This window comes from Colobus angolensis, unplaced genomic scaffold (genome assembly GCF_000951035.1).
Source record: "Colobus angolensis palliatus isolate OR3802 unplaced genomic scaffold, Cang.pa_1.0 Scaffold194, whole genome shotgun sequence".
NCBI classification, from domain to species: domain Eukaryota; kingdom Metazoa; phylum Chordata; class Mammalia; order Primates; family Cercopithecidae; genus Colobus; species Colobus angolensis.
In genome coordinates, this window is record NW_012115088.1 from 1,108,242 (window position 1) to 1,120,119 (window position 11,878).

An 11,878-nucleotide genomic window follows, 5' to 3' on the forward strand; every position below is an offset into this window, starting at 1 on the left:
AAAAAAAAAAAAAAAGAAAGAAAAATGAAAAAAAAAAAAAAACAGAAAAGAGTTCCACTGACACCTGATCTGTTTTCTTTGGATGCTATAAAGTTAAGAATTCAAAACAAGCCAAGCAAGGGTTTATTTACAAGTTAAAGAAAAAGGTGGAGACAAAATTCAAACTTAAAAATTAGGCAAGGCTCACACCTGTAATCCCAGCACTTTGGGAGGCCGAGGCGGGGGTGGATCACCTGAGGTCAGAAGTTCAAGACCAGGCTGGCCAATGTGGTGAAACCCCATCTCTACTAAAAATACAAAAATTAGCTGGGTGTGGTGGCGGGCACCTGTAATACCAGCTACTCAGGAGGCCGAGGCCTGAGGATCACTTAAACCCAGGGAGTGGAGGTTGCAGTGAGCTGAGATCGTGCCACTTCACTCCAGCCTGGGCAACAAAGTGAGACTCCATCTCAAAAACAAAACAAAACAACAACAAAAAACTTGAAAATCAAAAGATAAAGCTTTGTATTTGTTTCAGTAAACATCTTTTTTAAATGTTAAAAATCAAAGTGATAAAAATCACAATTTGTGTTTTATTAAAATTAGGAAAATTATTAAAAATAAAATGAATATACATACCACAGTTTTAAGAGGTCCATATTTTTTCTCCTGAGCAGCAAGCGCATTCTTAAAAGGAGTAGGAGTTCTTGGTGTGGTACCCAATATAGATCTTCTAATAGTAGGTGTTCTGAAACTATCCAATCATTTAGATATTTATGTTATAGTCACAATCTGATTGCATACAAGTTAATGAAAGCAAAGCAATTTAAGCACACGCTAAATTTTCTTACACACACACACAATTCTGATTTCACTCATCTTAAAATAGAAAAAAAGAATTAATACAGAAAAAAGTACTAGAAATGTTTTCACTGAAATCAAAGATACTATATTTAAGTTGGTTTTGACTGTCCTAAGGAGAAAACATAATGCTATGATTTAAAAAAAAAATTCTGGCCCAGCCCAGTGGCTCACGCCTGTAATCCCAGCACTTTGGGAGACTGAGACGGGCAGATCACCTGAGATCAGAAGTCCAAGACCAGCCTGGCCAACACAGTGAAATGCCATCTCTACTACATATACAATATTAACCAGGTATGGTGGCACATGCCTGTAATCCCAGCTACTCAGGAGCCTGATGCAGGAGAATCACTTGAACCCGGGAGGTGGAGGTTGCAGTGAGCTGAGATCTTACCATTGCACTCCAGCCTGGTCAACAAGAGTGAAATTCCATCTCAAAAAAAAAAAATTCTAAGTCCTGTAGGAATAGGGATTATGATACATGCTATTTATATGCACAATAAGCTAATCTACTCTTGACATTGTGCTCCCCATTTTCTCTAACACAATTATTTAATACCTACTTACCCTACATTTTCCTTTTGATCTTTGGGAGTTGTTTCCTTATGAAGAGGAGTTGTAATGAGAACTTTCTGCCCACAAATAGGGGTTGATGTAAATGAAGGATTTTCTATATTAAGTTGTTCATTTCCAGGACATGTGTTGAAAAACTAAAAAGGGAAGAGAGTTTAAAGATGATTTCTAGAACATCAAAATCCCTACACAAATATTAAACTAAGATTTTCCAATTATTTCTTCATACCTCTTTTAAAAAGCTTATGAATAATATTACACTTATACTCCACGGAAATTATGCTCCATAAGGGTAGGAATTTTTTTCTAGTTTGTTCATTTTTGTCTCCCCAGCTCTTAGAACAGTGTTTAGCACATATAGGAATTCAAGAAACATTTAACAAATATTCAAGTTACAAAAAATACTAAAAATTTTAAAAAGTGTATTATCAAATAGAGATCCATAGAAAGCATAAACAGTTGCTGTGTTGAATCTAATAATTTTGTACAACAGTGTGTAACTGAAAAAAACAAGCTTTTTTTAGCTCTTATTAATAAATGACCTTAAGTGGCTTTTTCTATGAGAGTATTTTAATTTAGAATATAATAACGCTTTGCTGATGAGAAATACAACTGTCTGGCAAATTTGCCTATCTAGAACACAGAACCTCTAAGCAGTCAAAATTGGTATCACAGAGTCCATCTTCTAGATTATATAATTTACAATTGTGAAATACTAATTATATTCACAATACAATTGTGAAATACTAATTTATTTTTGTAGTCAAAAGATTAGAAACAATGATATGAAGCCATAGAAATGGCTTCAAAGCTACCTGTAACTAGAATGAAGTCTAGCTCTATCACTTCTGGCTCTGAATACTTGAATTTATTTTACCCTAAGATTAGTAATCAAACCCTCTTTTACAGGATAAAATCCAAGCAGTTTGCCATGGGAAACAAGCATCTTTCAGCCACTTCTACCTTAGAATTCACACTTCAACAAAAATTGCTAGTGTGCAAAACTCCAGAATAGAAAACTGCTAGTGTGCCCAAGCCTACTTCACTTTCCCCAGTGCTTTTTAACTCTGAGAGCAGGTCTGGGGGTGAACAGACTATTCACATTGTAGTCTATACAAATGGCATCCCCTGAAGCATGGATGCACAATTTTTAGAGATCTATGTTCTGCCAGATCCTGCTTATCTCCCTAGCCTCAAAATATACCTCCAATAATATTCCAGCATTCTCCATGTTTATTTGACCATTAAACTCCCTTCTTCCCCCTTAAACTTTGTAGCCTCTGCCAAACACTTTCAGAAAACATCAGCTCCATCTCTTACTGTTGCCTTTTACAAGTGGCTCAACTTCAGAATTTTATTCTACCTAACTCCTTTTGAAAGAGCATCAACTGAGATGCTATAAGAAAAGTGTTTGGAGGCCGGGCCGGTGGCTCATGCCTGTAATCCCAGCACTTTGGGAGGCTGATGCGGGCAGATCACCTAAGGTTGGGAGTTCGAGACCAGCCTGACCAACATGGAGAAACCCGTCTCTAATAAAAATATAAAATTAGCCAGGCATGGTGGCGCACGCCTGTAATCCCAGCTACTCGGGAGGCTGAGGCGGGAGAATCACCTGAACCTGGGAGGCGGAGGTTGCGGTGAGCCAAGATGGTGCCATTGCACCCCAGCCTGGGCAATAAGAGCAAAACTCCATCTCAAAAAAAAAAAAAAAAAAAAGTTTGGCAAACAGCCTGGAGCATAGCAAGTGTTCAACAGGAAACTGTCCTAACATAAACATCTACTGTCCAGGGATATTATAAGAGAAGAAAGTAAGTAGGTAGTTCTGGACATCCTTGGGAAACCTTGTGACACATTAAATTCTTACAATAAGCAATTATCTAAGTTTCTTCCAAAGAACGTTAAAAGGAAAAATTCAGTGGGCAAACTAAATAAATTACTTTAAATAGGTAAGGTCACTTTAAACTTTATCAGATGTATCTATCGCACAGTAGTCAGTCAGGAAACTGGATCTCAGTCTCAGTCTTGCATTAGATAACTTTGGGCAAATCAATTTTACCTTTCCGGGCTTGTTTTATGATGAATTCTATAAAGATATGGGACTACAAGATAAAGAAAATGTCTCTCTAAACACTCTAGTATAATATCATGTAGAACCGGGAGCAGTGGCTCACGCCTGTAATCTCAGCACTTTGGGAGGCAAGGAAGGTGGATTACTTGAGTTCAGGAGTTCAAGACTAGCCTGGGCAACATGGCGAAACCCCATCTCTATAAAAAATACAAAAATTAGCTAGGTGTGGTGGCATGCATCTATAGTCCAGGCTACTTGGGGGCTGAGGTGGGAAGATCACTTGAGCCTGGGTGGTTGAGGTGGCAGTGAGCCGTGTTTGTGCCACTGCACTCCACCCTGGGCAACAAAACGAGACCCTGTCTCATATACATATATATATATATATATATATATATATATATATGTGTGTGTGTGTGTATATATATATATGTATATATATGTGTATATATATATATATATATATATGCCACTACTACATTTTGTGAGATAATCTCTCAGAGTTCAGTATTCTCAAGTATACACTTAAATACATTTTTTTTTATGTTATGAAAGTTACCAACTGCTAGTAAGGATATTAAAATCTAATTTAATTTAACTCATTGACATTTAGAAACATAAACAAAATCAACACTGCTACCTGTGAAGGAGAAAATGGTAGTGTTTTCAGTGGTGTATGTTTTAGCGCTGTATTACCACCATCGTTCAATGAGCCATCCCTAAGTTCGCTGCCTGGGGAAAGACCCACTCGCATTTTTCTCTTCTTTCTGAGGATGGCTGGTGGAGTGCTAAACTTGGCTACATTTGGGGATGTTAAAGGAACAGCTTCACTGTTGCCACCATTACAAGTGTTTTTTTTCCCTTCAAGTACAAGACTGACGTTAAATTGGCATTCCATGGCTCCTTCATTGTGCTGAATTCTCATTAATTTAACTGGGGTGGATTTGATAGGAGAAGCAGCAGCATCAGAAATATCAAAACTGGTAACATCACTCCATGCTACAGGATCCTGCAATAAATTAAACTGTTAATAAAGTTAATGCTATAACCTAGTTAAATCTGATCTTGAACACAGGATGATGATTTCCACAGAGTTAATTAACAACTCATTTTATCAGTAGAAATGCTTTCCTTGGACATTTTTTTTTAAGCAAGGCCATTTGAGAGGAACAAATTATAGCTTTCCCATGATTCCAGAATACATAATAGTTCATCTAATTCAGTAGTTGAAGCTTACTGTCAAAGTATTTTAAGAAGAACAAATTGTAAGTTATTATCAAAAACTAAGTTATTATCAAAAAGTACAATTCATTATAAAACTTCACATCCTACTCCACATCAGGAAGACACCATCAAATTCTGCATAATCATTTGGTAATGTGTATGAAACATGTTAAAAATGGTGATACACTTTGATCCAGAAATTCAATTTAACCTAAAGACATAATCATGATTTTACACAAAGCTTTATATGTTATTTGTAATGCTGAAAAACTAGACACTACCTAAATGTCCAATAATAATAGTACATTAGGTAAATATATTTTCTTATATTCATCTGATGGAATACTACAAAGCCCCTAAAATTCAAATTTAGGCCAGGCATGGTGGCTCACGACTGTAATCCCAGCACTTTGGGAGGCCGAAGTGGGAGGATCACTTGAGGTCAGGAGTTCGAGACCAGCCTGACCAACATGAGGAAACTCCATTGCCACTAAAAATATAAAAATTAGCCAGGTTTGGTGGTACACGCCTGTAGTCCCAGATATTAGGGAGGCTGAGGCAGGAGAATCGCTTGAACCCGGGAGGCAGAGGTTGCAGTGAACTGGGATTGTGCCACTGCACTCCAGCCTGGGCAACAGAGTGAGACTCCATCTTAACAAAAAAAAATTCAAGTTTAAAAAAGTTAAGGAAACAGAAACATGCTCATGACAGGGTGGAAAAAAAAAAAAAAACCCACAAATGTAATACAGAAGTGTATTTTTGGGTTTAAAAATATAATGTGTTTTCTAAGTATAGAACACAGACTGAAAGGAATATATCAAATTATTAACTTTAATTTTCTTTTTTACAGTTTTCTCTAGTTTCCAGCTTTCTATAATGCATCTGTATAACTTACATAATAAAAAATGAATTAAGTTTTTAATTTTTAAAAATTCCTCAAAAGGCACACACTTTGAAAATTTTAAACTTTTTTTCACTAGAAGCCACTGCAAAATACCAGAACAAAATTAAGTATGGCATACAAAACATAAAACTGGTCAATGTCCAAAACTGAGTTTCTAAGCATGAAATCGTATAACTTAAATTGAACTTTTGATAATCTTACAATTTTTTACTTACAGATTCAATAAGTTCTAGAGTCTCTGCAAATTCTGGGATGGTCTGCAAAGAGGACAACACAGTGTTTGCCTCCACGGCCAGGAACTTTGTGGGTGAATTCTGCTGAGCAGACACAGGCTGATTTTCATCCATACTGTAAAACTCACTAGTGTGCTCGTCAAGGCTATTTAGAGTATTAGACATGTTATCATCCATGAGGAAACTACCAGACCAGCTAGAAAAACTTCCAGGCTGCTAAAAGTACAAAAGAAATTTGAATATTATTTGTCATTCTCAATGTAGGCATAAATTCAGATTTCAACACATTTCAATTAGGCTAAAAATATAGTAGCAAATAATTTGTCTTTCCTCAAAATTGGTATACTTCTTTTCATTAAACTACATGCTTTGACTATGTTTCTTTTTTCTAATTAAAATTTTTAACCTATACAATCATGATGAGATAAAACAAGCATTTACATACAACATAAAGTCCAAACTCTTAGAATCTGGCTACTCCCTTCCTTCCAAACTTCATTTCTCAACACTTCTACTCAAGAGCTATATATTTAAATCTTACCAGGTATATCTATTTATTCCTGGTAGTTATCAGGAATACCCAACTATAGCACTTGCAATTCCCCCAATGAATTATATACTCTTTTGACCTTGAGTGTCTTTGCACATATTGCTGCTCCCTTTATCTATTAATAAAATGCTCTAAAATGCTCTGTAACCTACTGACCAGGGAAGCTATTCTTTTTTTTTTCTGAGGTGGGAGTTTTCACTCAGTTGTCCAGGCTGGGGTACAGTGGTGTGATCTCGGCTCACTACAACCTCCACCTCCTGGGTTCAAGCACTTCTCCTGCCTCAGCCTCCTGGGTAGCTGGGATTACAGGCACCCACCACCACACTCAGCTAATTTTTTGTATTTTTAGTAGAGATGGGGTTTCACCATGTTGGCCAGGCTGGTCTCAAACTCCTGACCTCAGGTGACCTGCCCACCTTGGCCTCCCAAAGGGAAGCTATTCTTATCACACAGTTCAAATACTGGAAAGCACTTCATCTGATTATACACTTTTATCTGCTTCATTTATAATAATGTTCTAATTCATTTATCTTGCTAACATATAATCATTGTCCTTCAAGGCTGAGTTCAATTAGGACTTCTTCCAGGAACTTTTCCCTGATGACAATAATCTAAATCAAGCACCTCTCCTATATGTTACCATAAACTTTGTGACTCACAAATTGTCAAAAGTCAAAGAGAGAATTCTAAAAATAGCACGAGAGACCAGGTACGGTGGCTCATGCCTATAGTCCCAGCACTTTGGGAGGTCAAGGCAGGCAGATTGCTTGAGCCCAGGAGTTTGAGAACAGTTTGGCCAACATAACGAAACTCCATTTCTACAAAAATTATAAACATTAGCTGGGCATGGTACCATGCGCCTGTCAGTCCCAGAACTCAAAAGGCTGAGGTGAGGGCATCACTTGAACCCAAGAAGTCAAAGCTGCAACAAAATGTGATCACACCACCGAACTCCAGCCTGGGTGACAGAGTGAGACCCTTATCAAAAGAAAATTAAAAATAAAAATTGCAAAGTAAAAGTATTACATCACACATAAGGGAATCCTTATTAGATAACAGATTTATCTGAAAAAATCTTACAGGCCAGAAGAGAATGAAATGATACATTTGAGAAGTACTGGAAAAAAAAAAAGCCTGCCAAGAATACCCAGCAAAGCTATCCTTCAGAAATAAGGGAGAAATAAAAGTCTTTCCCAGACTTTTTCTTTTTAAATGGTGGCAATTCATCACCACTAGATCAGCCTTACAAGAAGTGCTCAAAAAAGTCCTATATCTGAAAGCAAAAAGATAACAAATACTATTATGAAAATATGTAAACGAATAAAATTCACTAGTAGAGCAGGTACACAAAGGAGAAAGATAAAGTAATCAAACCGCTGTACTACAATCACCAAACTGCAACAATAAACATTAAGAGAGGAAGAAAGAAACAAAGAATATACAAAACCAGAAAATAATTAACAAAATGAAAAGAGTAAGTCTTCACATATCAGTAATAACCTTGAATGTAAGCAGATTAAACTCCACACTTAAAAGACATAGACTAGCTGAATGGATTAAAAAACACATGACCCAACTATATGCTGCCTATAAAAACTCATGTCACCTGTAAAGACACATATGGACTGAATGTAAAAGGATGGAAAAAGATATTCTATGCAAACAGAAACTAAAAGCAAGCAGGAATAGCTATACTCATATCAGATAAAGCATAATTTAAGTTAAAAACTATAAAGAGAAGCTGGGCATGGTAGCACATGCCTGCAACCACAGCACTTTGGGAGGCCAAGCCAGGCTCAGGAGTTCGAACCCAGCCTCGGAACATGGCCAAACCCCATCTCCACAAAAGCAAATAAATAAATAAATAAATAAAAATAAAAATTAGCTGGACATGGCAGCACAAGCCTGTGGTCCCCGCTACTTAGGAGGCTGAGGTGGGAGGATCACCTTAGCCTGGGAAGTTGAGGTTGCAGTAAGCCGAGATCACAGCACTGTATTTCAGCCTGGGGGATGGAGTGAAACCCTGCTTCAAAAAAACAAAACAAAACAAACAAAAAACAACACCCTATTAAAAAAAGACAAAGAAGGACAATACATAATGATAAAGAGATCAATTCAGCAAGAGAATATAATTGCAAATATATATGTACCAATATCAGAGCACCTAGCTACATCAAGCAAATATTATTTGATCTAAAAGGAGTGATAGATTCCAATACAAAATAGTTGGAGCCTTCAACACCCCACTCTCAGCAATGAAAGATCATCTAGACAGAAAAATCAACCAAGAAACAAACATTAGCTTTAAATTGAACATTTATACCGAATGAACCTAACAGCCATCTACAGAGTATTTCATGTAGTATCTGCAGAATATACATTCTTTTCATCAGCACATTCTCCAGGACAGATCACATATTAGACCACAAAATAAGTCTGAACAAATTTAAAAGAATTAAAGTCATATCAAGGGTCTTTATTGACCACAATGAAATAAAACTAGAAATCAATAACAAAAGGAACTTTTGAAATTGTAAACGGAAATTAAACAACATGCTCCTGAACAACCAATAGGTCAATGAAGAAACTAAGAAGGAAACCAAAACATTTCTGGAAACAAATGAAAGTAGAAACACAACATACCAACACCTACAGGATATAGCAAAAGCAGTATCAAAGGGGAAGTTTATAGCAATAAATGCCTACATCAAAAAAGTGGAAACATTTCAAATAAACAATGTAGCTAGAAAAATAAGAACAAACCAAACCCAAAGCTAGTAGAGGAAAATAAATAACAAAAATCAAAGCAGAAATAAACAAAATTGAGACAAACAAATACAAATAATCAATGAAAGGAGAAGTTGGCTTTTTAAAAAAATAAACAAAATTGACAAACTGCTGGCCAGACTAACCGAGAAAAAAAAAAGACCCAAATAAATAAAATCAAAAACAAAAAAGGAGACACTACAACTGATACCACAGGAATACAAAGGATCATTAGAGGCTATTATGAATAACTGTGCATCCAATTAGAAAACTTAGCAGAAATTGATAAACTTCTGGACAGATATAACCTATCAAGATTGAACCAAGAAGAAATAGAAAACCTGAACAGACCAATTACAAGTAGCGAGATTGAATCTATAATAAAACATCTCCTGTAAAAGTAAAGCCCAGGACCCAATTCATTGCAGAATTCTATCAAACATATAAAGAAGAACTTCAATTCTTTTCAAATTCTCTTAGAAAACTGAAGAGTAAGGAATTTTTCTAAACTCATTCTACAAGGTCAACATTACCCTCATACCAAAACCAAATAAAGAAAACTGTAAGCCAATATCCCTGATGAACATAGATGCAAAGAGACATTCACCAAGATCAGACGGAATTTATCCCAGGGATGTAAGGATGATTCAACCTACATAAATCAATAAATAAAATCAAATATCAATAGAATAAAGATTATCTTAATAGATATGAAAAATCATTTGATAAAATTCAACATCCCTTCATGATAAAAACTCTCGACAAGTTAACTATAGAAAAAACATATCTCAACACAATAAAGGCCATATATGACAAAACCACAGCCAACATCATACTAAACAAGGAAAAGTTGAAAGCTTTTTCTCTAAGATCTCAAATGAGACAAGGATGCCCATTTTCACCACTTTTATTCAACTCAGTACTGGAAGTCCTAGCCAAAGCAATTAGGCAAGAGAAAAAAAAAAGGCATCCAAAATGGAAAAAAGGAAGTCAAGCTGTCCCCATTTGCAGACAACATGAACTTACATATAGAAAACCCTATAATAACCTTACATAAAGTTCCTCTAAAAAAACTCTTAGAACTGATAAACAAATTGGGTAATGTTGCAGGATAAAACATCAACACACAAAAAATCAGTCGTATTTTGGCTGGGCATGGTGGCTCACACCTGTAATACCAGCACTTTGGAAGGACAAGGCAGGAGGATCACTTGAGGTCAGGAGTTCAAGACCAGCCTGGGCAACATAGCAAGACCCCCCATCTCTAAAACTAAAAAATAAATCAGTATTGTTTCTATATACCAACAACAAACTAGCACAAAAAGAAATCAAGAAAGCAGTGCCATTTACAATAGCTACAAAAAAAAAAAAAAATACGTAGGATAAATTAAACCAAGAAGGTAAAAGATTTCTGCAAGAAAAACTACAAAACACTGATAAAAGAAATTGAAGAGGACATGAAAAAATACAAAGATCTCCCATGTTCAAGAATAAGAAGACTTAATATTGTGAAAATGACCATATTACCAAAAGTAATCTACAGTTCAGTGCAATCTTTATTAAAATACCAATGACATTCTTCCCAAAAGTAGCAAAAACAATGCTAAAATTCATTTTAAAAACTACAAATAGTTAAAGTAATCCTGAGAAAAAAAACAAACAAACAAAAACAAAAACAAAGCTGGAGGCATCACACTAACAGGCTTCCAAATATTCTATATAGAGCTGTAGTAACCAAAACAGCATGGCACTGGGACAGAATACAGAACCCAGAAATAAATACACGCATTTACAGCCTTTCAACAAATGCACCAAGAACACTCATTGAAGAAGAGACAGTCTCTTCAGTAAATAATGCTGGGAAAACTGGATATCCATATGCAGAAAAATGAAACTAGCTCCCTACCTCTCACCATATTAAAAAAAAAAACCTCTTTTTTTGTGAAAGAAGAAAATCAATTCAAAATGGATGAAAGACTTAAATGTAAGACCCAAAGTATAAAACCACTAGAAGAAAACACAAAGGCTAGGTGCAGTGGCTCATGCCTGTAATCCCAGCACTTTGGGAGGCCAAAGTAGGCAGATCACTTGAGGTCAGGAGTTCGAGACCAACCTGGCCAACATGGTGAAACCTCATCTCTCCTAAAAATACCAAAAAATTAGCTGGGCGTGGTGGCAGGCGCCTTTAATCCCAGCTACTCAGGAGGCTGAGGCAGGAGAACTGCTTGAACCCAGAAGGTGGAGGTTGCAGTGAGCCGAGATCATGTCACTGCCACTGCACTCTAGCCTGGGTGACAAGAATGAGGCTTCATCTCAAAAAAAGAAAGAAAACATAGGAGAAATGTTTTAGGATGTTGTTTGGGTAAAGATTTTATGGGGAAGATCTCAAAAACACAGGCAGTAAAAGCAAAAATAGACAAATGGGATTATATTAAACTAAAAAGCTTCTGCACAGCAAAGGAGTCAATCAACAGAGTGAAGAGAGAAACGATGTGCAGGATGGGAGAAAATATTTGCAAACTATTAACCAACAAGGGATTAATATCTAGACTCTACAAGAAACTCAACAGCAAAAAATACTAAAAATAATCTGGTTTGGGTTTTGTTTTTTGGTTTTTTTGTTGTTTTTTTTTTTTTTTGAGACGGAGTCTCTCTCTGTCGCCCAGGCTGGAGTGCAGTGGCGCGATCTCGGCTCACTGCAAGCTCCGCCTCCCAGGTTTACG

General features: G+C 36.3%; 1 protein-coding gene across 3 annotated transcripts in view; it reads right to left on the bottom strand.

The window, feature by feature from the left end:
* Positions 1-11,878, bottom strand: part of MYBL1 (v-myb avian myeloblastosis viral oncogene homolog-like 1) — a 48,845-nt gene that overhangs the window by 9,595 nt on the left and 27,372 nt on the right. For 2 of the 3 annotated variants that reach the window (XM_011940895.1, XM_011940894.1), the window contains exons 9-12: positions 5,822-6,055; positions 4,119-4,487; positions 1,408-1,550; positions 619-733 (exon numbers count right to left, since the gene is read on the bottom strand). In XM_011940895.1, the coding sequence (XP_011796285.1) occupies positions 619-733; positions 1,408-1,550; positions 4,119-4,487; positions 5,822-6,055 (861 nt within the window). The remainder of the gene's footprint in view (positions 1-618; positions 734-1,407; positions 1,551-4,118; positions 4,488-5,821; positions 6,056-11,878) is intronic. The other variant, XM_011940896.1, reaches the window with a different exon arrangement.